This window comes from Dipodomys merriami, unplaced genomic scaffold, assembly GCF_024711535.1.
Source record: "Dipodomys merriami isolate MVZ:Mamm:240054 unplaced genomic scaffold, mDipMer1.0.p SCAF_1, whole genome shotgun sequence".
NCBI lineage: Eukaryota > Metazoa > Chordata > Mammalia > Rodentia > Heteromyidae > Dipodomys > Dipodomys merriami.
In genome coordinates, this window is record NW_027202270.1 from 46,098,541 (window position 1) to 46,126,170 (window position 27,630).

General features: G+C 37.7%; 1 protein-coding gene across 1 annotated transcript in view; it reads left to right on the forward strand.

Moving 5' to 3' along the window:
* Positions 1–27,630, forward strand: part of Lrp2 (LDL receptor related protein 2) — a 196,126-nt gene that overhangs the window by 112,082 nt on the left and 56,414 nt on the right. Inside the window, exons 32-45 of the mRNA XM_070021406.1 lie at positions 1,813–1,979; positions 2,059–2,202; positions 6,574–6,683; positions 8,181–8,358; positions 10,358–10,571; positions 11,718–11,957; positions 13,501–13,689; positions 16,379–17,299; positions 17,441–17,606; positions 18,071–18,229; positions 20,388–20,677; positions 21,818–22,021; positions 23,408–23,650; positions 25,905–26,030. Of these exons, the coding sequence (XP_069877507.1) occupies positions 1,813–1,979; positions 2,059–2,202; positions 6,574–6,683; positions 8,181–8,358; positions 10,358–10,571; positions 11,718–11,957; positions 13,501–13,689; positions 16,379–17,299; positions 17,441–17,606; positions 18,071–18,229; positions 20,388–20,677; positions 21,818–22,021; positions 23,408–23,650; positions 25,905–26,030 (3,351 nt within the window). The remainder of the gene's footprint in view (positions 1–1,812; positions 1,980–2,058; positions 2,203–6,573; positions 6,684–8,180; positions 8,359–10,357; positions 10,572–11,717; positions 11,958–13,500; positions 13,690–16,378; positions 17,300–17,440; positions 17,607–18,070; positions 18,230–20,387; positions 20,678–21,817; positions 22,022–23,407; positions 23,651–25,904; positions 26,031–27,630) is intronic.

A 27,630-nucleotide genomic window follows, 5' to 3' on the forward strand; every position in this document is an offset into this window, starting at 1 on the left:
CATAGGTCTGTGGGATCATTTCTGGGTCTTCAAGTCTATTCCATTGGTCCTCAGTCCTGTTCATGTGCCAGTACCAACCTGTTGTTATAACTACAGCTTTATAATTGAGTTTGAAATTTGATATTGATATTCCTCTAGCACTGTTTTTCCTGCTAAGGATTGTTTTTGCTATTTAGGGTCTTTTATTATTCCATATGAGTTTTTGGATTGCTTCTTCTATTTCATTAAAAAATGTTGGGATATTAATGGGTATTACATTGAATTTTTAGATAGCTTTTGTTATTATTGCCTTTTTCACGATGTTAATCCTACAAATCCAGGAGTATGTGGTTTTTCTACTTCCTTAAATCTACTTTAATTTCCTTTTTTAGGTTTTTAAAGTTTTCATCATAGAGGTTCTTAACATCTTTGGTTAAGTTAATTCCTAGCTGAAATCAGGAAATCAATCCTTTTGTAATAGTCTCAGAAAATAAAAAAGATAAAATATCTAGAGAACATTTGAAGACATTATTCACATATTCACATATCCATCCATCAGTTTACTCTGCTGTCTGGTCATTATTTACTAAAAATTCTTATTGGGAAATTAATTTATATCAGTCTCTACCAGTCTCTGGGAATAGTAAGAAAATTAAATATAATCTCTGCCAGTATGGGAGTTATAACATAGCAAAAAAGACAGATATCAGGTAAGTAACTGATGAGATTGTAAATTGAATTTATTTACTATAAGTAGTTAAAGTCTATAATATACACTAGACCAGTAAGTCTAGTAAGCTGCTATTCATTAAATTCCTTTTCATTTTTTTTCTCTCAAAAACCCAACTTTTCTGGAGTTCTTCAGTGTTAGGTTTGTCTGTGTGCAGAAATGAAAGATCTTAACAGACTAAGTAAGGAATTATTGAAGAGTAAGGTAAACTAAGCATGGTGACTCACATCTATAATCCTAACTACTCAGAAGGTGGAGAGCAGGAGGAGTACAATTTGACGTCAGTCTGGGCAAAAAGTTGGCAAAACTTCTATCTCAACAAAAAAAAGCCAGACATGGTAACGTGTGTATAATCCCAGCTCTGTGTGAAGCATAGGTAGGAAGATCAACATCATAGGCTGACCCTTGGCAAATATGAAGGCCCTCTCTACAGTGAAAAAGTATTGGAGGCATGCTCAAGCGGTAGAGCCTGTCCCTAACAAGGCCCCAAGTTCTAACTCCAGTATTGAAAAAGAAAAGTAAGATATTATCTTTGTGTTACTGTTGAATCAAATGTAGAAAGCCATAGTCAAAGTCATGCAATTACACATGGACAACGCAGATCATTGCATGTTCTTTTGCTAATATCAACAGTTTAGGTGAGACAAACATGTCATTAAAAGAAGCATTCCATGGGATGTTTTACATAAATGAATGCAAATTGAACATTTATTTTATATGTACTGCCATAGAGAATCTCTAATAATGCATTAGGCGAATAAAGTAAGTTGCTGAATATCATTTATCCAGGATGCTATTAATTATATATAATAAAGAAATGTTTATAAACTAAAAAAGTGAAAGTAAGGTATTAAAATATTTACTTGCCTTGGAAAAGGGCATACATCATTGTATAGGGTCTTTGAAGACCATCGTCCCACTGATCCCCATAGAAAGCTTGTAACTTGTTAGCTGATGAAATATCAGCTATGTGGAGTATATTTATTACTGCAGAGCTATACTTTTCAGCTCATATGATAATGACAGTCCACTGCCTCCCATTACTCTAAAATGTCTGGGAACACCATGATTTAAGTTTGACTGATGGTCAGCTGTTTTCACAGGTGATCAACCTTTCTTGATGTCTGTACAAAACTCCATAATTTTTGGAATCTCCCTTGATCCGGAGGTGAAGAGCAATGATGCCATGGTCCCCATACCAGGGATACAGAATGGTTTTGATGTGGAGTTTGATGACTCAGAGCAATTCATCTATTGGGTTGAGAATCCAGTAAGTTATAGATAGCATTCAAAGTCTATCACTTAACCTCAAAAAGTGCATCTACAGACCATCCTTGCTTTTCTTCCAGGGTGAAATGCACAGAGTGAAGACAGATGGCACCAACAGGACTGTGTTTGCTCCTCTCTCTCTGCTTGGGTCTTCTATGAGCCTGGCCTTAGACTGGATATCAAGAAACATTTATTATACCACGCCTGCAAGTTATTCCATTGAGGTAAAGCTCCCACAGTACTACTTAAACAGACAGTGGGTTTGGACTCACATAAATATCTATTCTTAGGAAATGCTGTCATACGGATGTTGAAATTATTTTTCAACAAGTAGGAAATGGGAAGAAAGAATAGTTTTAACTATCAAAGTCTCTGAACCAAAAAAGGAAAATCATCTTAAAAATAGATCATTGGAACGCTGTTCTATCCTGTTTTATTTCCTCCTATTTTCAATACCACTGTGTTTCTATAAAAGACTATTAGGGAGCTAGGAATGGTGTCCACACCTATAATCCTAGTACTTGGGAGATGATTCAGATTTAGAAGCTAAGTCATAGAGTGAGTCTGTCTCAAGTACCCCCCCAATATATGTATATATATATATATATATATATATATATATGCATATAAAATATATACAAATATACAACATCATGCAATATGTAAATAAATGTTTATACACGCATATGTATATATTTATACATAGTTATAGTATTTATGCTAGTTATATAAATATATAACCTATTTATATATTTACTTATATTTACAGTGCATATATTTTTTTTCTATAAAAAGAAACTGAGATCCTGTCCCAAAAGCAAATACATAGAAATAAATTAAAATTCTGTAAGAAATTTGGCCAACAGTAAGACTACAGCAGGCAAGAAATTTTCATTAGTTTTCTTCACCTAATCTCCAGTGCTATTTCAGTTCTCCACTGAATTTCTGGGTTACCTCTGTTCCTAGATGGAAATCTCTCTATAACTACACTATAGTTTTTCTAACAGTGAAACAGAAAATAGAAACTTGATTCTAATGCCTTTGATATTCTCCTCTGTGAGATAAGTGTTCTTTAGTTCCCAGAAGAAATTCTAGATGGGCTGCAGGCTTGGAATCATATGAAGTACAACCAGAGCACCTTGATTTAGTACTGGATTTCTCTGCAAAAGAATTATTAATTTGTCCTAAGGTAAAAGGAGGGTTTTAGGAGAGGGAGAGTCAGCAGGGTTCTGCAGAGTGGCATTCCACTGCTGAGGGGCATCAGATAGGGACTTGGCTGCTCTTGGGAGCATTTGGAATGGAAGATGCTGGAGAAGAGGAAGGCACAGGGCAGCCTGGTGTCAGGTTGGACAGGAAGAACTCCCTTGGGAATGGTGCTTCCTATCATACAAAATCTTTTCTAAGAACTCTCTCCTTTAATTTTCATATCCATGGGAGTAAAGAGGTATATGGGTGCCATTCTCAGGAGAAGGGAATTTACAATAGATGTATGTGCTAACTCAGGGAATATTTCAAACCAGATAGAACCAGTGGGTGTTAAGGAGATATAGGAAGATCTGGTTCAAGCCTTTTGCTTTATACAAAATAAATTAAAGACAAAGGCCAGGTGGCCAGTGGCTCATGCCTGTAATCTTAACTACTAGGAAACAGACCAGAGGCAGAAGGATTACAGTTCAGGCCAGTCAGAGCAAAACATTCTTGAGACTCCCTCAACCAATAGCTGGGAGCAGTGGTGCACGTTTATCATCCCAACTACTTGGAGAGTGTAAATAGGAGGATTGAGGTTCAGGCTGGCCCCTGGCTGGAAAATAAAATAAATAAAGCAAAAAGGGTTAGCGGCAAGACTCTGTTTCCTGAGTGCCTGCCTGGCCAGCTCCAGGCAGAATCTAATTCCAAGTATTACAACAACAACAACAACAAAAGCAAGCAAACAAGCCAGAAAAATAGAAAATTGGTTTAAATGATTGGTTGTTATATGCATTGTCATGGCCACAATTCCAGTAATCCAGACCTTTTTAACCCCATTAATAGATGGAGAAGATCTTGCACAATCTTAACTAAAAATATCCTCCCATGGAAACACGGGGAAATCTCATTTCTGTTGTGGCCACATAGTACAAAGTTGTCTCCCTCCCAAATGAAGATTAATAGGCACTTATTCTGTCTCCTACTTTCTTGCTTGGTACATGGGGAGGGAGAAGGAGGGTGTCTTCTCTGTTAAACTGAACGTTTTCCCAGAGTAGCAAACAGTTCTACCCTGGTGTCAGACACCATGGCAAGGAGCCCCCTGGAGAGTAATGGAGTGCATAGCGTGAGTTGGCAGGACCTCTTGTCCACATTAACCTCAAGTTTGGGGTTGTGTCCTGATTTGAAAGATAATATGACTGGAGTCCCACGACCTGACTTTGGGTGCATCTTGCTTGCTCACTTGATTCAGTTGTTTAACAAGACTTAGGCAATATGGATCAATCTGATGGGTAGACCTGAGTATTCAAAGGTGAAGAAAGGTGTTTACCTTTTAAGTAGCCCACATGTCTGAGATGGAGCAAGGAAAAAAAAATGGAAATCATTAAAGTGAATTTGGTAGGAACAGTGAATGTGAAGCTCTAGATCAGGGGGCAGAGCTCAACCTGAGGACTTCCCTTCTCTAGAGAACAAGAAAGGCGATTTCTTTTAGTGGTTATTTGAGAGCTGAACCTTGAATGATGAGCAATATTTTATTTCTGCCAAATCAAGAAGTAGGGAAAAGGGATCCCAGGCAGAGGGATAATGATCCTGAAATACAAAAATGCATTTTAGGTAGAGACAGAACTGGGTTTCCTTCACTCATGAGCTCTTTGACTTTGGACAAATGACTTAACTTCTCTGAGCCTCTGTTTGCTTATTTGTAAAAAATGGATGATGACACAGTAAGTACAAGTAGTTCATAACACTGAGGCATCTTATGACTCCAGAGTGCTATTTCTCTTAAATTGTCAATGTATTTAGAATATCCATAAAAGGCTTATGAAAATAATGATCCAAGAGTAAATGAGCCTTTTAAAAAATATTTATATTCATTTCTTCCTAAGGTAATAAGTTTAAACAAGTCTAATAGGTGAATGATAAACTAAGATAGTAGGAACAATTCCCACTTACAGTTTACCTATATTCCAGCATGAGCAATTCCCGTTTATTTCCAACTTGAAAACAGAAATGTCAAAGAAATTATTTTCCACTAGGGGTAGCTGTGTGCCAGTTCACAGAAGGAAGTGTATATGAAAACATGACACCTATAGTATGTGAAGTAGAGCTTGAGGGGAACTTAACTTTGAACCAGAGGTCCTTTGTCCCAGGAAAAGGAGAAAGATTATAGCAAAACAAGAGTCAAACTGAGAAAAGAAAATAAAAAATACAGACAGGAGAGAAGAGAATGAGGGAGAGAAGGATGTGTGTGTGTGTGTGTGTGTGTGTGTGTGTGTGTGTGTGTGTGTGTGTGTGTGTGTGTGTGTGTGTATTAAAGTGAGAGATGAGGGAAACAAAGTCACATAAATAGCCTATTGCCTTGAAAAGCAATTTTATAAGAAAACCCTCGTGCAAATCAAAAGGGATTTTCTGATTTCCCGTCCCGTGTATTATAGTCAGATTAAAATGGCCCTGGTTCCATATGAAATTGGCGCCTAGGTCAGTAATCTGCACTTCTATTTTACCTTATAAACACTGTAAATCCAACATTGATAATTAAAAATGGATAAATTTGGGAAAGCCACTTGGTCTCCTTTACATTATCTGTAATATGAGCATAACAATGGTATCTACCATAGCATTACTGGGCGGATCAAATGTGATGATTCTTAGTTTAATGCCTATTGAATAGCAAGTTTCCAGTAAATGGTCCAATAAAAGTATGGGCATCTATGAAGCATACTGTACTGGTGCAGTGTTAAGTGATTTCCTTGTATTTAATCTCTTAGCCCTGTGATGGTATGTAGAAAGTACCACTAAAATCCACATCTTAATAGTGAAGATACGGGATTCAGAATTGGACTTAACTTGTCTCAGGCCATATAGTCATGGTACAGCAAGGCAGAGCTTTGAACCCATGTGTTTAAAACTCAGGCTGTTGATTTGGAGCAGAATGCACTTAACATTGTGTGAATCTGATCTGTTTTGATCAACTGTGTTTGCAATGATGGATCACTGAGTGCTCTGGCCCAGTCTCTTGGGATGCAGGAGGACTGTAGTGGTCCTATTTGTCTTCTAGGGGTTTTCTTCTCGCTCTGTCTGGAGGCATTTTTGCAGTATACCCAGGCAGTGGTTCTGCTTGTTTATCCATTGGAATCTTTCTGTTATCCATCTAAATTTCTTTAGAAATTTTAGGTGAGTTGGAACTAGGTGACTTTCCTCATTTAGCTCTCATTTCTCATGGAGCTGATTCCTCATCACTCTAAAATATAATTCTAGGTTATCTGTTTATCATGAAACACTCATTCCTACTTCAGCATTTGTAGTTTTTTTGTGTGTGTGTGTATGTGTGGGTAAATTCTTCTTCACCTCAGTGGTCTTTGCTTCCCTGAAAAAAAAACTGAATTCTAATAAATGATTCTGTGCTGTAGGTGTTGACACTCCGGGGTGACGTCAGATACAGGAAAACACTGATAACCAATGATGGCACAGCTCTTGGAGTTGGCTATCCTGTTGGCATAACTGTTGATCCTGCACGTGGGTGAGTGTTCATAGTGGTATCATGCTCACAGTAGTGTTAGTATCCTGGATAATTTCTAATTTCCTATGTTATCATTTGCAAAATACAGATCTTGGTGTAGCTCCAAGTTCTATTCAATATGAGGAATGTAGTTTGTATTTTGTTCTATGTACTTCAAGTTAATAATACCAAACTTCAGCACCATATAAGCAAGAGTTCCAGGAATTTTGAAAAACAGAATTGTAACACTGGATAATATATTTTGACTTTGAATGAGCACAGAAAGCTTTTAGGTAACGTCTGTACCAGGCCTTGAAGGAAAGAATGGATTGCATCTTGGGAATGGTGGGGAGGATCTTTGTTGCCTCCCTGACCTACCTCCCATCCTAAAATGGAGACAGGAGAAGACAAACATTTCAGCAAGTCAGAGTTACACATGATTAAGTTAGGCACAATGGGTGCGCAAGAGAATAAATGAAAATATAAATGAAGTGGCTACATATGGGTTCTGGTGGAGAGAGGCTGAAGGTTTTGGATATTCAGGTAGGGTTTAAGGTCAGAGAACAAGTTTGACAGGGAAAATAAAATCGAAGCATAGAAGAGATGAAAGAATTTGGTCAAATCAGATAAATACAGTATGTGAACTTAAAGGCTGAGATGTGTAGCACCGAAGATAAGGTCAGTGGGTGCATGTATTGATTTAATGTTGGAAGAGGATGAGTGAAGATTTTTTACTTAAAGGCTTCCAAGGATTTTCGAGAAAGAGTAGAAATGCTGTCTAGTGAGGCTACAGCAGTAGAAGATGAGGTAAAAAGGAATTAAAATTTCAACAGTGGAAATGGAAAGTAGCCCTTTAAATACTTAATGAATTTGCATTCCATGTGCTTAATAATGCTCAGTTGTCATTAATATGTGTGTAGCTATTGAGTATTGTTCATTGATATCACTATGAAGTAAAACAAAACATTTAAAAATATATCTCCTAATAGTATCATGCTAACTGGATTCTGACATTGCCAGGAAGGTGTTATTTATTAATTTGCTTATTTTCTGCCTTAAATTTAAAACTTTTTGTTTCCATCATAGATATTAGATTAGATAAGAAAGTAGTAACTGGTCTTGTGTTGGATGGTGATTTGGAGAAGAATAAAAAAGTGAGCAGGGAAGTATGGGAACTTTTCACACTAACCAGTGTCCTGGTTAGCATGCGATGCTCTGAAGGATGAGTGGTTTGTGGAAGCTTTTCCTTTGTCATAAACCTCCCACTTGTCTGACTAAATAAAGCTTTAGCCACCAACAGGTTAGCCTCCTGTTTTAAATGGCCTCTACCCCCAAAATGACTAGGAAGCATACCAACTTTGATGAAATACTATATGTGACAGGTATTGATGTTTCAAACACCTCTATTGGATTGTATCTTGAAGACAAGAAATACATATTTCTAATGAAATAATGAAGTTCCAGACAACTTTCCAACTTCTGTTCGTTAAATGTTTTTTTTTCTTATGGCTATTGCAGGAAACTGTATTGGTCAGACCAAGGAACAGACAGTGGAGTCCCTGCCAAGATTGCAAGTGCTAACATGGATGGCACATCATTGAAGACTCTTTTCACTGGGAATCTTGAACATCTGGAGGTTGTCACTCTTGACATCAAGGAGCAGAAACTGTACTGGGCGGTCACCAGCAGAGGAGTGGTATGGCACCCGTTGGTCTTCATTACTGAGCTTCAGTCCTGGTTCTCAGTGTTTTGACTTGTCTAGACGAGGTTCTTGAGTAATCTTTTTTGCAACTTATTCTTGTGTTTTATTGCTTTTTCTTCCAATAATTAATCTCCACTGAGTGAATCTCATCTTGAAATCCCATTCTCTGTGGTAGAACGTATGCATGTGCAGTTCCTGTCAGATAATGTTTATTATTCCCCACTCAAACTCTGCTTTTCTTTATGATGAATAACTCAAGTTGTTATTCCTTGTATTTTCAGAGACATGTATGTAATGTTTTGTGATCTTAGGTTTTTTTTTTTACTTTGAAATGACTCAAGATTCTGCAGTTTGCACAGAGCAGACAGACAGAAAATAGACTGAGCAAGCATCTAAGCTCAGCATCCTTTCATGGCTACACATTACTCTTCTCCAGTATCCCAACATGACTGATAGACATGCAGAACTTCCTTTACTGGTAGTTTAAACTCCAGTATTGAGTTCATCATATTTTTCAGAAATGATAAAGTTTCATTGAAATCACATTTGACCTTTCCTGCTTATGCACCTGAGCAGGTGTGAGAGACACAGCAAATGATTATTGTCAATTAAACATTGTTTTGTATGTTGGATTTAATACATGCTCGACTCTTTCTTGCTTTTGAAGCAGAGATTTCAGGTCGTTGGCATTGATGTTTTCCATAATACTGTGTAGTAGTTTAGCTTCAGTTCATTGTGTGTTCTAACTTCTAACATAGATTTAGAATTATAATAAGCTTTAAGAATTAGAACGAAGTAGTGATGTGTGCAACAGCACTTCGCAGGTGTGTGTGAAGCTCTTGCCACATGAAACCCTTGTCACATATATGGTTACTACATGTAAGTTGCCATATACCAGACAGGACTTACAGGCTCCCTCCCCTACTACTGCACTCCTGCTCTGCTCTCCTGAACTCCTGAGCTTGCTAGTGGTGCAACTTTCTGTCCTTTCCTCCAAGCCAGCGTCCTTGTAGTTCTCTTTCTCTTTCCTTCTTTAGTTATCACAAAGTCCTGCCATTCATCCTTAGCCTCTTCCCTTAGGTCTTTCCCTTGCCATCTCCACAGTTCCTGGCTCCCATTACTGAACCCTGTTTTCATGTTGGAGACACAAACCCATAATCACCAAGTTTGATCATTGCTCAGCTGAAGGCCTTGGATTGGAGGAGTAGCTTCCGACACTCCAGTTGAGTTGCTTGGCTAATCTGCTCTGGTTATCTGCAGCTCCACAACTCACATTCCCTGTGTTCTAACTTTCTGCCATTTCTGTCAGTTTTGGAGACTTAGTCTTCTCTAGGAATTCTGTGTTTCCTTGTCCAGTAAGGCAGTGAGCCAGACTTCATGTCTCCCTTTGACCAATACCTAGTTTAGATTTGGTACAGAGAAAGCCCTTGAGCTTTTGGAATTAAGCCAGCCCACATGTACATTTTATTTTACTCACAGAGGAGATTGCTTGCCATTTCCTTTTTATGAGTTCTTTTTCGGTGCGTCCAAGTTATTTTGACTAGCACTTTTACCTGTTCTTACATAACAGCATCATTCTTAGCTCTATCTAGTCTTGCTGCCTTGTGATCCTGGGGCCATGCTTCTTACTCATAATATGAAAATTTGGGTGAAGTTGTTAAAGCTAGGGCTCATCATCTCCTGTGTGATGATCACAACTGGAGTTTTCCATACTCCTTTGAGCAGAAGAGCACATGCAGAGGCTATAGCTTTAGTCTTTTTCTCTTTGCCATGCTGTCAGTTTCATTATCAATGGAACACCTATAGGGGAATTTGCCTGACTTTTGCTCAGTTTACCTGTGATGCTCCAATCTGATAGTAGGTAAGAAAAAGCTCTAGAAAAGATGGTGTGTAAAAGCAATACGAAATATTATTAGTAGGAGAATATTGTTTTTAATATCTTCTCACCTTTTACTCTGAATCACTGAAACTAATGAGAATTCTGACCCTTCAGATTGAACGAGGAAATGTGGATGGGACCGAACGCATGATCCTGGTGCACCATCTTGCCCATCCATGGGGACTTGCCATCTTTGATGCTTTTCTTTTTTATTCTGACGAGCAGTATGAGGTTATTGAGAGAGTTGACAAGGTCTCTGGAGACAACAAAGTAGTCTTGAGAGATAATGTTCCAGGACTGAAGGGCCTTCGAGTTTATCACAGACGCAGTAAGTATTGGTCATTGAAACACATTTGGAATGTGTGATTCATAGTCACACCTCTGTATACACTGAACTTCTGTAAGTGTAGCCCTTCCCTCCAGTCTCATGCATGCATGTAAGCATGTAAATTACTCACTGTTATAATGATGGGTGCTAGTGGCTTATGCCTATAATCTTAAAATCTATACTCTTAGATGCTGCCTATTGAAACATGATTTTGTAGGGACAATCTAGTTTGATTTACTCTTCTAAGTTAGCATTGTAATGTAGAGGTTTTTATGGTATTGGAAGGTTTTTTAAAAAAAATTTAATCTAATTTTTTGTGGTACAGGTGGTTGTGCTTGCCTGGAAAGCACTCCCACTTGGACCACACTACCCAACCTGTTTGGCTTTCTTTTTTCATATAAAGCCTTTTTTTTTCTCTAGAGGGTCATGTTAATGCTGTGGCCAAACTGGACTGTGACTGTGGTTTACATTTCTCATTTGGCTGGGATAACACAGCATTCACTTAGCTTTTTATTATTTGCATAGTTCTTTTTGGATTAACTTTTTGTCCTGGCTGGCCTGGAACTGTGATTCTCCCCATTTCTACCTCCCAAATAGCTGGGATTACAGGCACAAGCCTTTACAACTGGCTAGAGACTTATTGATAGTTTTGACCTTACATAGTTTTAAAATTACCGAGGATTGATTATCAAGAAATTTATTTCCAATTTTATAAACTAGGTATACCATTTGGTATTATTTTTTCATGTAAAAGAGCATTTTTAGTGCTGTTCTTTTATAGGTTTGCAACAAATATCCATACCATTTTTTATCATGTAATTAAACTAATAGATGTGCCACCGCATAGGTCAAGAGGTTAAAAAAAAGAACAACAGATTTGTACATTGACTGACCTATCTAAATTACTTGCATGCTTTGCAGAAGAAAAGCTTCATTAAAAAACAAACAAACTACTATGCAATATTTGGGGTACTCATTATGTTATGGTGTAAGCTCTCCTCTCAATATTATTTTTTAGTTTAACCCAGCAATTATATAGTTGTTATTAATTTTATAATACATTATTCAGTAACCCAATTTCAGATATTTGAGTTGAAGTGGCATATAAGCATAGTCAAGTCACAAACTGATTTTGGTTTCATTTAGGCATTGGCGAATCCTCAAATGGTTGTAGCAACAACATGAATGCTTGTCAGCAGATTTGCCTGCCTGTACCAGGAGGATTGTTCTCCTGCACTTGTGCGACTGGATTTAACCTCAATCCTGATCATCGGACCTGCTCTCCATATAACTCTTTCATTGTTGTTTCCATGCTGTATGCAATCAGAGGCTTTAGCTTGGAATTGTCAGATCATTCAGAGGCCATGGTGCCCGTGGCTGGCCAAGGTATGCCAACTCAGAAACAAGTAGCATTTGACTTTAGCTGATGCCAAATTGAAATCCTTGGTTCAATGAAAGCATTTATTTCTTCATGTTTGACTTCAGCACATAGCCATGCTTGTCTTTCCCTTTAAATAAGTTGACTCAGACTGGAGTGGTTTAAAAACTTAGTGTGCAAGAAGAATGATCTAGAGGACTGTTAAACACAGAGATGAGCCCTATCTCCAGATTCTTCTGATTTAGTATTCTGGAGAATCTGCATTCTTAACCAGTTTCCAGGGCCTGCAAATGTTTATGGCTTATGAAAGCCATGAGCTAAAGCAAGTGAAGAATGTAATATGGATTTGCAGGAAGTATTACGGAACTATGACTGTTATTTCAGTTAATAGAAGTTTAATTTAGTAATAAATTAGTCCACAAGTGTTTATTAGTATATAGTTGGTAAATTGATGTAATCAGTTCACAGAAGTCATCACTCCTAAGCATATATTTGCAACACATCATGCAGGAATCCTATGAATGTCTCAAGTGTTAACTTGTCTCCTAGATGAACTATGGTTTGTAAGTATACATTACAATGAGGAGTGTTTGTTCAGGAATATACAGAAGTAGAAGAGTAGAGGGTAGAAGGGAAAGAAAAAGGATTAAGGGATTGGAGGGGATGGTAGAGCTCTTGCTTAGAAAATTCCAGGCCTTGGGGTATACCTTCAGCAGTGAAAAAAACAAAAAAGAATACTTTATAGGTAGTTCTCAGTACTTGACACAGACTACTGATCTTAGTGATGTTTAAGTTTGATCACTTGAAATTCCTGCCTTTTTAAAGTATATATATAGAAATAGAATTTCACCATTTGCTACAAAAGAATTACCTAACACACAGTATATACCTCCAAAATATAATATTCAGTGTTATTGCCTAAGCATATTTTGGATAAATATATTAACCTGTGAAAAATCAGTTGACTTTAAAAAATTTTTGTATGAAATCTATGAAATTCAGCTTTGACTTTGTGAATATCTTGCTTCCCAAGCATCTTTTGTACATTACAAATGGTGATTTTCTTATTCTGTCACTTGTCACATTTGTTAGATAACATGTTGGTAAAGGGAAGCTCTCCCTTATTCTATCTAGTTTATATTATAAAGAATTCTTATCATTTTGGACTCATTTAAATTTTTTTAAAAATTAGTAGGTTATCAATAGTTATATTTGTTTCTTTGATATCTCAAATGATCAAATTAGGCCAAGGAGAGCTTTTTAAGTAGATCCCTAAGTTTTCTTCCCCTCTCTTATCATCATCCCATTGGTACTGAGTACTTCCTTGCTTTGTGGTGCAATAAGATGTTGTAGATTTACCTTATTTTCCTTGTCCACACCTATAACCAGCCATTTCTCATTGGAATTGAAGCTCTTTAATGTAGGGAGTAGTATTTAGTAACCAAGATCTGGATTGTAGATATGTTTATTGCAAGTGGTAAACAGTTTGGGCATTTTAAAGATCTAGTTCTAGCTTGAACATAGTTTAATGGTATTTTCTTAAAATTTTAGGACGAAATGTACTACATGTGGATGTCGATGTGGCTGCTGGCTTTATTTACTGGTGTGATTTTAATAGCTCTGTGTCTTCATATAATGCAATCAATAGAATCAAATCAGATGGGTCTTCTTTTACCAACATTGTTACTCATGGTATAGGAAGAAGTGGAGTTCGGGGTATTGCAGTGGACTGGGTAGCAGGTAAGTAGGCAATGTGCTGATTTTTATTGAAAACCCTTTTGTTTTTCATCTCTGTTGTCATCTTTATGTGGGGGACTAAGCACATGTTATAGTTTTGTTTTTTTCTAGACAATCACTTATATATCCATATTTAAGATAAATTGAATTGCATAACTAGACTAGGCTCACTAAGCACTGTGTTTATTGAATAAACAATAAGATGTTTTGGTTGACAAATTCATTACAGATTAATTATTTTTGTTATTAACATAATCAAAACTTCAGGCCAAGTGTTTAGACATATGTTATATTCATTCAGATGCTGTATGGAGGGGTTACAGCTACATGAGTAAGGCAATGAGTACATTACTTATCGATCATTGTTACCCCTTCCCTTGTTGTTGTCCCACAATTCCTTCCCCATCTTCCCTCTCCCCTCCCCCCCCCGCCCCCAGTCCAAAGTTGTAAAATTCACTTCCAATATACTGTCCTGTGGGTATTGTTATTGCAATGGGTCATCCTGTGTCCTTGTTTCAGCATTTTGTTATTTCCTTTCCCATCCCCAGATGAGACAAATGTATATACAAGTTGTGGGGTACCAAAATCCAGTACAGTGACAATAGGGGAAGAACATACAAATGAAACAACAAAAAATCATGTAGTACATTTAAAACAATAACAACAAAGACAGACCTCTTGTGTCCAAGTCTTGGGGTTCATTTCACTTAGCATCATCTTATATGGACATATGTACATAGCTTTTGAGCTTTTCAGCTCATCTGATAAGACTTTCCTATATGTATACTAATTACTGCAAATAAGGGAAACCATGGGACCTAAATTTCTTTGGGTCTGGCTTACTTCACTTAATATGATTTTTTTCCAAGTCTTTCTGATGGAAGCATAGAATTCTATTGTGTATATATATATACCACATTTTCTTCATCCATTCATCTACTGAGGGGCATCTGGGTTGGTTCCATATCTTAGCTGTGGTGAATAATGCTGCGATGAACATAGTTGTGCCAAGAGATATGGATATTAAAATATAATGTAAGCTTGGTACCAGTAGCTCACAACTATCCTAGGTACTCATAGTTGCTCAGGAGGCTGAGGTGAGAGGATCAGGGTTCAAAGCCAGCAGGGGAAGACAAATACTAAAGACTATTATCTCCAAGTCACCAGCAAAAAGCCAGGACTGGAGGTATCATTCAAGTGGTGAGAAAAAAATGATGTGAGAGTTCAAGTCCCTGAGTTTAAGCCGTTGTGCTGGCCACATACACGTAGGTACAAAAGTATGCACACATACATCCCCATGTACATATACAAATTATGTTGTATCCTATATTATATATTATGTACATTATGTATACATTTTATATGTAATATAAAACAAAGTAGCATTCATTTATTTTAAAACCACACGATTTTACTTGCAAATTCTTGATTACTTTCTCTTGTTAATAAGTAAATGTCTTTTTGTACATAAGGTGCTCTTCTGTTAGTAGTTATATTGACATACCTGACTCAGTGTTATTTAACCTAATTACATTGATTAATGCACTTACATTTGAATTACCAATCTTTTTTTTCCCCCTAGTCCTAGGTCTTGAACTTAGGGCCTGGGCTCTGTCCCTGGCTTCTCTGTGCTCAAGGCTGCCACTTGAGCCACAGTGCTACTTCTGGCTTTTTCTGAGTAGTTTATTGGAGATAAGAGTCTCATGGACTTTCCTGCCTGGGTTGGCTTTGAACCACGATCCTCAGATCTCACTTCCTGAGTAGCTAGGATTACAGGTGTGAGCTACCAGCACCTGGCTACCATTCATTTTTAATGATACTCTGGGAAACAAATGTATTGGAATTTTTTAAAACATGTAATCCAATTTTGATCAAAACAGTAATCATTCTAAATTATTGAGCTTAGTACCAATCTTTTAGAAGATGAACATAAATAAGAGGATCATGGTCCAGGCATAAATTTGAGAATGTATCTCAAAAATAAAAGAAGTCAGAGGAGTTGGAAGCATAGCTCCAATGGCAGAGCACCTACCTAGCCTGAGTTTAAACCCCAATATTGCCAAATAAAAATATAATGACAGACTTTCTATTACATGGAATCAATAATTTGGGATTACTCTCTTTTTGTTACACTATCTTCACATGATTGTTGTTTTACTGTAGCCTTTGTGATGTACTTTAATACCAGGGAAGTGGATGTTGGTGGTTTTCAGAATGACCTCATTTTAATCTTAAGCACAGGAATATTTGATAATATTGGTAACAACTCAAGATATTGCCGGTTTTTCCTCTGTGCATTTTTCACCATGTTTGAGTAGAAGTTATAACATGATAATCTATAGATAGTCTTTGAAGTGGGTGGTAAACGTTCAGTACTTCAAGGGGGAGTGGAAGAACATTCTGGAAAATTGACCTTTTAGTAGGAAGTGACCTAATGTTGACTATAAATGCTGATCTGCTTTAGAACCTGAAAATGGATCCATTTTTTTTTTCTAAATTGAAAGAAGCACTCCCTTTAGTTCCAGAGAATGTATACCTATGTATGTTTTAAAGCTTACACAGAGATACTTATTTTCTTAGAAAAATAACATATATTGACCCAAACTGATTTTGATATGGAATTCCCTTCTTTTCTCCTCTTCATTTTCCATTCATCACTACCCTCTCTGATGATGATGATTATTATTTACAGGAAATCTTTATTTCACCAATGCCTTTGCATATGAAACAATGATTGAAGTTCTACGGATAAATACCACCTACCGCCGCATTCTCCTTAAAGCCACAGTGGACATGCCTCGGCACATTGTTGTAGACCCTAAGAACAGATACCTCTTCTGGGCTGATTATGGGCAGAAACCAAAGATTGAACGTGCTTTTCTTGACTGTACCAATCGAACTGTACTAGTGTCTGAAGGCATCGTTACACCACGAGGTTTGGCGATGGACCATAGCAATGGCTATATTTATTGGGTTGATGATTCTTTAGATTTAATTGCCAGGATCCATCTTAGCGGAGGAGAATCTGAAGTGATTCGTTATGGCAGTCGTTACCCAACTCCTTATGGTATCACCGTTTTTGGAGATTCTATCATATGGGTAGATCGGAATCTGAAAAAAGTCTTCCAAGCTAGCAAGGAACCCGGGAACACAGAACCCCCCACAGTGATAAGAGACAATATCTCCTGGCTCAGAGATGTGACTGTCTTTGACGAGCGTGCCCAGCCCCGGACCCAAGCGGAGATCAACCACAATCCTTGCTTGGAAAATAATGGTGGATGCTCCCATTTCTGCTTTGCTTTACCTGAATTACCCACCCCAAAATGTGGCTGTGCTTTTGGGACCTTAGAAAGTAATGGCAAGAACTGTACCATTTCAACAGAAAATTTCCTTATCTTTGCTTTGGGCAATTCCTTGAGAAGCTTACACTTTGATCCTGAAGACCATAGCCCACCTTTCCAAGCCATAGATGTGGGAAGAGCTGTGGTGGCTCTGGACTATGACAGCATAAACAATAGAGTCTACTTCACACAAAATACAGGCCTTGGACTTGGCCAGGTTTCCTACATCAGCTTGTATTCTGGCATCCATTCTCCAACTGACATTGTTTCCAGTAAGTGCACTCCAGGTGGAGTTTACTTTGGAAGTAGTTACACAAGGGTCAAGACACACACATGACTATGTGTTTGTAATGCATATTGGGATTCTAACATCTTTGTGGTGTTTTTGTGTATGTCTGCCTGTGTGTGTCCAGATGTAGGGACTGCTGATGGTATTGCCTTCGACTGGATCAATAGGAGAATTTATTACAGTGACTTCCTCAACCAGACCATTAATTCCATGGCCGAAGATGGATCTCAGCACACTGTGGTAGCTCGTTCTACAAGGCCAAGGGACATTGTGTTAGATCCTTGCCGAGGGTATGCTGTGGTCTTCTTTTCTTGTATTTCTGTCTGTTCATTTTAGGAGGAAGTGAGGCCAGGAAATATTTTTTTTTTTTTTTGTCAATCATGGGGCTTGAACTCTGGGCCTGGATGCTGTCCCTGAGCTCTTCAGCTCAAGGTGAGCACTCTACTACTTGAGCCACAGCACCACTGCCAGGAAATATTTTATAGGCTTATAACACTATGGCTACATTTACAAAGGTGAAAGTGATGTTTACCTAGAAGGAGAAGTCAGTACATAACACCCTTTAGAAGGGAGGGTGCTCGTATTCTAGGCAATCGATGCTGCATCTTAGTAAGTCCCCTTTGAGCAAGTTGTATGTGTGTCTATTAATGTCAATTTGAATATGAAGAGTATTGATACTTTTTAAAGGAAAAAGATGGAACTGAGTATCAGTTTCCTTATGGTAAATTCATTATGCTTTCTTTTGGATGACTAGGTACATGTACTGGACTGCCTGGGGTATGGTTGCCAAAATTGAGAGAGCTACACTTGCAGGAAACTTCCGGGTTCCCATTGTGAACACCAGCCTGGTTTGGCCCAATGGGCTCATTCTGGATTTTGAGACAGACCTTCTCTATTGGGCAGATGCTAGTCTGTATGTATTTTGCTGACTTTTGTGTGTTTTGAAGAGATATTCCCTCTGTTTCCAAAGTAGAAAGATTCCTTAAGATGAGAAAAATATAACATGCCAGAAAGATATTGCCTAAACATAGAATCATTGTTTAAGAACTAGACTCTATTCTAGCTTGGTGAATGTATTTGTGAAAATTTATCTGTATCATGAGATTGAGTAATTATGAACTAAAAGACATCTGAAGCTGCATCACTAATTGTATCTGTAATTTCAACTATAATTGCAAACGTAGTTATTCACTTTATAATCAATAGGCCTCAGGTAACTATTATAAAATATGAATGGCTTTTAAATGATAATAATTTTCTTTCTGGATTTTATTATTGTTTCTTTTAAAACATGAGTTTTTTTTTTAGTCTGACTTTTGGAGCATTTTTTCATATGAATGACAATTTATGTATGAAGAATGGTGCAACTCAAATAGATCCCCTTTCTTTTAAAAAAATCAATATATCAATTTATAAGTGCAATGCATCTTGATCAATGCCATCTCTTAAACAGATCCTTTTTATCTGCCATGCTTCTCAGCAAATTTCATAATATTTTCATTGTAATTTTTTGTTAACCCTAATTTTTTTTTTTTTTTTTTTTGGTCCGGTCATGGGGCCTGAACTCTGGGCCTGGGCACTGTCCCTTAGCTCTTCAGCTCAAGGCTAGTGCTCTACCACTTGAGCCACAGCGCCACTTCCGGCTTTTTTTTTTCTTTTTGCTTATGTGGTGCTGAGGAATTGAACCCAGGGCCTCAGGCATGCAAGGCAAGTGCTCTACCACTGAGCCACCTTCCCAGCCCAACCCTAAATTTTTAAATTTTTTTTTAAATTTTTTATTTTTTATTGGGAAAATACTGTACAGAGGGGTTACAATTACATGGGCAAGATAATGAGTACATTTTTTATCAAGCATTGTTGCCTCCTCCTTTGTTTCCCCATATCAGCACCCCCTCCACTTCCCTACCTACTCTTCCCACTCCCCCCCCCCGCGCCAAAGTTGTAAAGTTCATTTTCTACATAACATCTTGTACATCTCATTGTTACAATGGGTCTACTTGTATCCCTTTTTAAACAATTTGTTTTTTCCCTCCCCCTCAACAAATTATACCAACATCAAATACAGTGAAAATGGGTTATACTGTGGGGGAGGGACATACAAAGGAACAAAGAAATATCTTAAAAATATGTTAGAAACAATAGCAAGAAAGAAAAAAATTTGAGTCCTTATCTTGGGGTTCATTTCACTTAACATCAACTTATCTGACCATTTCTGCTTGTCTCGGACATATACTAGTTATTGCAAATAAGGGCAACCATGGGACTTATGTTTCTTTGGGCCTGGCTTATATCACTTAATATAATTTTTTCCAAGTCTTTCCATTTCCTAACAAATGGGGCAATGTCTTCTTTCTGATGGAGACATAGAATTCCATTGTGTATATATACCACATTTTCTTGATCCCATCATCTACTGAGGGGCATCTGGGTCAACCCTAAATTTCATGTTAAGTTTACAAGTAATTTCCAGTCATCTCTCATTCCATTTAGCTATTTTATAATTGAAGGGAAAATGATTTTGTTCATTGTAGTTGGTGTCTACATGTCAGGAAGCTTAACTGTTGATTTCCTCATGATTTTGGCTTGTGATGACAAACACCTAATGTCTAGATCCTTCTTTCTGGATTTCTTATCTTATTTGAAACACAGCAATGATGTTTTGTATCTGATTTTGGCTCATTCTAGTAAATACCTCATTGTAATATATGTCAGATTGAGAAAAATCATTCAGGTTGTGGAAGGACAGATAATGGACACTTTGTGGAGAGTCAGTTGTGTGTTCCATCCTTTCATAATTTTGTCTTGTTTGTACTATCAGCCTAGTTCCTTTGGTAGTATCTCTTGTAGGCTGTATTATATTTATTGCAGTGTATATTAATCTAGTTAATAATGATAGATCTAGGCAGTTGAGTGATATGCAAATAAACTTCCATTACCAAAAGAAACATTTCTAGCTGCCATATGCCTCATGTAAAAAACCAGTTCAGGGCCGAGTGTAAGAGAAAGCTTGGGCCTAACCATCATTCTTCTTTCTGGATTTCAGTAATGCTTTCTATTTTACTTCATTTCAGGCAGAAGATAGAGCGCAGTACTCTCACAGGCACGGGCCGTGAAGTCATTGTTGGTGCCTCCTTTCATCCTTTCCGTCTGACTCTCTATGGCCAGTACATTTACTGGACTGACTATTTCTCACAAAAAATTTACCGAGCTAACAAATATGATGGATCAGATCTGATTCCAATGACCACGAATTTGTTTTTCCAGCCTAGGGATATTTGCGTAGTTAGGAAAGATGAGCAACAGCATTGTAGCAATCCTTGTGATCAGTTCAATGGGGGCTGCAGTCACATCTGTGCACCAGGTAAGGCTTTGCCCATGAACATGAAAACGTGTATAACAATAGTAGTAGTAGTTATAGCATCTATTAAGGGTGTCTATGGGAATAGTCATCTCTAACAAGAAGAGAAAAACATATGGCTGTCCTTGATTTCAGAGAAGTTAGTTGTTAGCAGATTTCTTTTTCTGTTCTACATGAAACCTTTTTTTGTGTTCTTATTTGACTTTTCTGCTTGTCGCTGGCCCTCTACCACTTGAGCCACACCTCCTCTTCAGGTTTTTATTTTCTTGTTTATTTGAGATAAGAGTGTCTAGGTTTTTTTCTGCCTGAGACTAAAAGCATGATTATGGCTCTGATCCATGATTCTTAGATCTCAGCCTCCTTAGTAACGAGGCTTTTAGGTAAGAGCCACAGGTGCCTGGCTCAATAGAGCTCTTTTATTAAGGCATTGATGAAATGAGAAAATAAAATGAGAGCTAGGCTGCCTCACTTCATGACTTGAATAGCGTTTACCCTAATGTGCTTATTTCCTAAGAAAAGCATTTGATTTTTTTCTGCTGAAGAGGTATTATTTATAATTTAAAGTATTTTCTGTAACTGTTTGGATGAGATAATTATGTTTCATATTTTTCTCCATTGTTTCTGGGGCTTGACTTCAGGGCTTTGTGTTCTGGCTTGTGTTTTTTGCTCACTGCTGGAAATCTACCATTTGAATCACATCTCCAGTCTGGCATTTTGCCGATTCAGTCTCTTGGACTTACCTGTTCAGGCTGGATTCAAGCCAATATCCTCAAATCTCCACCTCCTGAGTAGCTAGGATTACAGGCATGAGCCACCAGCGTCCAACCTCATGATGTGTTTTACACAGAACAAACTCATAGGAATATGTGCCTTTTGTCACTCTTTGCAAATTCTGCTGAGAACAATCATTGCTATTTCAGATAGGAGTGGTTGTTTGATGATTAGAGTATGTCAGCACATTTATTTAGACACTGGTAGCTGTTCTTGATGGAAGAAAGACTCAGACATAGTGAAAAGGTTGATGGACAGTGTTTCCATATTTGTTGTGAGGAGCGTTTCACATGAAACTGTTGGAATGCTATTCTACCAGGAACTCAATGAATGGTTGCTACACTAAATCTTTGGTTTATTTTCTTGTCCCAGGTCCCAATGGAGCTGAGTGCCAGTGTCCACATGTAGGTGACTGGTATCTAGCCAATAACAACAAACACTGTATCATGGACAAAGGCTCTCGATGTGAAGCATCACAGTTCACCTGCCTCAATGGGCACTGCATCAGAGAGCAGTGGAAATGTGACAATGACAATGACTGTGGAGATGGCAGTGATGAGCTGGAAAGTGTCTGTGGTGGGTTGGATTCAGTGCTCTGTGTGTGTGTGTGTGTGTGTGCTCTCGCACACACCAGCCAGTCTAGTCAGAGTGTGCCAGTATGCCAGTCAGAGCGTAGGAGCTGTCCCTGAGCTTCTTTTTGCTTAAGGATGGTGCTTTCCCACTTGATTCACAGCTCCACTTCTGTTTTTTGGTGGTAAGTTAGAGATAAGAGTCTCACAGACATTTATGCTCCAACTGGCTTCAAACTGTGATCCTCAGATCTTAGCCTCCTCAGTAGCTAAGTTAAAGGAGTGAGCCACTGGCACCTGTCTAGATATAGTACTTTTGTCAGGAGCTAAGTGTATCTTTATTCCAAGTGTTTTTGATGCAGAAAGAGTGGGTTTGAGGTTTGTGTACAAGAATTCTATTAGAGTTGAATTACATTCACTCTGAAAGCCAGACCACATTTGTTTAATCATCTCTGGAGTGGGTCACAAGTAAAGGTTTTGGATTTAAATCCTGAAAATGCCATTCACAATCTGTAGCTCGGGGAAATTTAACAGACAGCTAAATTAGTGGTTATTATGTTTCTTGTAGGGAGTGAGAGAATATCTGAAAAAACACTTAGGAAAGGATATGGTACATGCTAAGCAGGACTTACTAGCTTGAGAACAGGGGCACCACTGGATGACTGCTGTCATTTTATTAATCTTCATAGCAGATAGGTCACCAACATAATCATTGTATTGAAGTCACTGTCAATCTTTAGTTTTCATGAGAATGAGACCAAATAAATATTTTGGGATTTTTGAGTTTGAGTATCTAAATATTAAGACTAAAGACTAGGAGGTTTTTTTTTTTTTTCCCTTGGTGTCCACTCCCAACCTCCCCGCCCCCCAGTTCTGGGGCTTGAACTCAGAACCTGAGCACTGTCCTTTAGCTCTTTGTGCTCAGAGATGCCACTCTACTATTTGAGGCACAGCTCCTTTCCAGATATTTGGTGGTTAATTAGAAATAATAATCTCATGGACTTTCCTGTTCAGGCTGGCTTTGAACTTTGGTCCGCAGATCTCATCATCTTGAGTAGCTAAGATTATAAGTATAAGCCACCAGCACCTGGGTAAGACTAGAAATTTTTGTTTTCCCTAAGGAAACTGTATTTGTATGCTTTTCAAAATGAGATACTTTTAAATTGAGATTATAGAGAAATAGAGTGACTTTGCTTTCTGCTTCAAACATGTCTTCGTTTAAAAGAGACCTAGAGCATATTTTTGCTTAATTTAAGATGTCATCTTGATTTGCAGTGCAGTCTGATTTGCAGCCATTTTTGTTTAGGAAGGTGAACTCACAGTATACAATTGTAGAAATAAGGATGCTGCTTGGATCAGGGGTTTCACTTCAACCTGTTTTGTCTTCTCGTAGCCTTTCACACCTGCCGGCCAACAGCCTTCACCTGTGGCAATGGGCGATGTGTTCCCTACAGTTATCGCTGTGATTACTATAATGACTGCGGTGACAACAGTGATGAGGCTGGGTGCCTGTTTCGCACCTGCAACAGCACCACTGAATTTACTTGCAGCAATGGGCGGTGCATATCTCTACAACTGGTCTGCAATGGGATGAACAACTGCTTTGACAACGACACTTCAGATGAGAAAAATTGCCGTAAGTGTATTCTAAGTACATACTGTTCTTTTGGACATGAAGTCTTAAGACCATCAGAATGGAATTCTAATGGAATTAAAAAAACCACCCTAAGTATTCATCTAAAACATGAATAAAGCCATTTGATATAATCTGGTCAGTGATTTTTCAAAACAACTACACTTAATATTTGAATTACACATTTAAATGGATGGATCTGTGGAATTACTGAGCATTTTGACTGAAATACTTTGCTCCTGCTTGACTATCTGCTAGATTAGAAATTTCACTGGTGGCTCATGCCTGTAATCACAGATATTCAGGAAGTTGAGATGTGAGAATCATGTGAGAATCCAGCCTGGGCAGGAAATGTTCATCAAACTCTTAACTCCAACTAAATACCAAAAAAGCTGGAAGTGGAACCTATGGCTCAAGTAATAAAATGCTAGCTTTTAGCAAAAAAGCTCAGGGACAGCAGCTAGGTCCTGAGTTCAAATCCCTAGACAGGCACACATGTGCATACACATACACACACACACACTCACACACGCACACACACGCACACACATGCACACACACACACACACACACACACACACACACACAAGCTTCACCTTTAGTTACAGACAAAAATTACTAAATAATGCACTTTGGTTAAGGCATTGTGTGCAAAAACCTATATAGTTTCTGTTGACTGCAATATTTTTCTTCAGTTTTTCTAGTTAAGAATTTTAGTAAATTGATTTTCCTAAGCTTTCTGGCACTTGTACCTTAGCATCTTAGAGAACAAAAAGAGCAGAATATAGGTTCATGTTTGCTGTTCTCAATATAGATGTATTTACTTGCTTTGCTGCATAGAATCACACACAGTATTTACTTGGCTCAGTTACTCCCTACCCCTTGGTGCTGGAGATTGAATACACTTCAGGCAGACACTCTGCCACTAAGCTATACTCCCATCTGGGTCCGTATTTTTTAAAAAGTTGTAGAAAAGTTCAAACATATACTAAATGAGAATAACAATGTACTTATCACAACAACATCAACAATTACTCCCATCTGGGTCCGTATTTTTTAAAAAGTTGTAGAAAAGTTCAAACATATACTAAATGAGAATAACAATGTACTTATCACAACAACATCAACAATTATCAATCAATACCAACCTTGTTTCACATTAGTAATATACAAGCAAAGTGTTGTCTTAAAACATCTGAATTTTTTTTATCTGTAGAGTTATGGTATCAACTCAGCTTACAGTTACTCAGTTATTAGTCTTGCCAAATTTTAAGAGTTAGTTTTTTTTTTACCATCTTTATTTTGTTGTTTTATTTATACAAAATTAATGTACAAAATAATGTTCAGAGTTAAAGCTATATGATAGGATACATTTACCCTCTTTCTCCTCCCTTCTCTCTCTGTCTTTCTCTCTCTCTCTGTTTCTCACACACACTCACTCACACACACACACACACACACACACACACACACACACACACACACACACACACACACACACACACACACACACACACACATTGAGCACCATTAATCCAAAATTTGAAAATCCAAAATCTGAAACTTTTCTGAGTGCTGACATGAAGTAGGAAATTCTACATCATTTCATGTCAGAATGATGAAAAACATTGCATGCAACTACCTTGAGGCTGTGTGTATTAAAGGTACATGAAAAGCAACAACAAATGGATTTAGTATTTACACTTGGGTCACACTCCTAAGACAACTCATTACATATGCATAAGTATTCAAAAATGCTATTAACACTTCAGGTTTTAAGCATTTAGAACAGGAGGCACTCAACCTTAATATCCTTTGTCTTACAGATAGCCTACTATTTTGAGTTTTAGTTTTATTCTATTGTCAATATATCTTGGAGACTGTTATTCCTTGAGCACATACAAAAATTGCCTTTCTTCCTTTTATACTTATATATTGCTCTATTGTGTGGATATACCATAGCTTCTCTAACTGAGAGTTGGGCCTTTTGTTGATACTATTACGTAAAGGAAAGTGTAAAGAAATTACAATTCCTCATCTCTCCCCCACCCTGGGATCAATTGGAACTATCTCTTTACTAGAGAGACTGCAGGTAACATAAATATCACAGGTTGCACTTCTCTGATATCTCTGAACATGCCTTCCAAGCAGTGGTTTGAGTTCTGCAGTAGATCTGCAGGACATGGATGTTATAATGATTCGGGTGGGTGGTTATAGTGGATCTGTTCCAAATGTTTCTCTGGTTTTCTCTTTCAAGCTGATCGGACTTGCCAGTCTGGATATACAAAATGTCAAACTACAAATATTTGTATTCCTCGAACTTACTTGTGTGATGGAGACAATGACTGTGGAGATATGAGTGATGAAAACCCCACTTTTTGCAGTAAGTAAGATAAAACTGCCTCCATTTCTGTGACTCCAGAAACACATATCTTGAACATGCATCAACAATTATAGCCCAGATGTGCTAATTTTGCCATCTCAAGCTGAGTTTGTAAGTGGATGGAAAGGCAATTGCTTTAGGTTGTGATGGAAGGGTGGGAGAAAACCCCAGACCCCAAATCTGCAAATCTACTGTCATTGGAGAGATATTTTTTCCCTGAGTGTTGAAGGTCTTTTGTGTTCAGGTCCTTCAGGCAGAATTTGCCATTTAGTTCTATTTACTCTGAGTAAGATGGTAATGGCCATTAGTACAGGTATTTTAGTATCCCTTAATATTTGAATCTCAGAAACTTTTATTTTATATTTAGCAGATTGGTTCATTGAAACAATTTCCTATACTTATAGCTCAAGTTAAAAGGTCTTTCTCAAGTTTGATAACTTTGAGATTGTAAGTATAAATAGACATGTGCTTTAAGAATTTAGTACTTTCCTTTCCTTTGTTATTTAGGCAGTTGTTACCAATTGTCACTAGTACTCTCCCAAGGAAACGACAGAGCATCATAACATAATTTGTCACCAGACTAGGCTGTAGTCCAAGAACAGGAATCAGTTATGGTAACAGCATAACTAGGAAATAGAACTCAGGCTGCAGCACTCAGCTGAGACTGAGCAGATTGGAGTTATTGCTGAATTTTGAGGGACTTCTGCTCCCCCAATAATTCCCACCCCTTATCCATTCAACAAGCCATCAGAATCATGGGCCAGAATAAGGGAGCCAGCAGATCAGGAGAATTATATGATTTGATTTGTATCCACATACTAGAAAATATGTCTGACCAGAGCTAACTAAATCTACTTGAGGAGTAAGTCTATATTCAAAGGCTGACAGGATCTCCCATTTACTCAGATTAAAATTGAGCATTGCAAGGATGAATAGAGAACTGTTAACTCTCAGAGTCATGGTTAAAATATGTATAGGGGGCAAGCTCAGGTACAGTTATATTATTGTTTTTTATTTCAATAGAATTTGTTATATATATATATATATATGTAGCAGAAAAAGTATTTATTGCTATTTATTTATTTGTTTCATTATTTATTGGTTGATGACATGGATTGACTTGAGGTGTGATCTTGCTGTGTTGTCCAGGATACCCTGAACTCATGCTCATGTGATCAGTCTGTTCCAGCCTCTTAAGGTGCTGAAACTATTGTCATATGCCATTATACCAGACCCTCTTCAGTATTTCTATGAAATAGAACATTTATTTTTAATATCTGTAACAAAAAATTTGGGAGATTGGGGCAGTACTGCTCTATGTTGGTAACAATCTTCCCTTCCTGTGGAAAGTTTATATAAAAGTCTTTTTCTCAGGCCCCCCGACTTCCTTTTGTGGCAGCTGTTTTCCAGTCTAAAGATTGAGATAGCTCCTTAAAACTGATATAAAGTCAGGTGCTGGTGGCTTATGCCTGTTGTCTCAGCTACTCAGGAAGCTGAGTTTTGAGGATCACAGTTTGAAGCTAGCCTGAGCAGTAAAGACCCTGAGACTCTTACCTCTAGTAAGCTATTCAAAAAAAGCTGGGCGTGGAGCTGTGGCTCA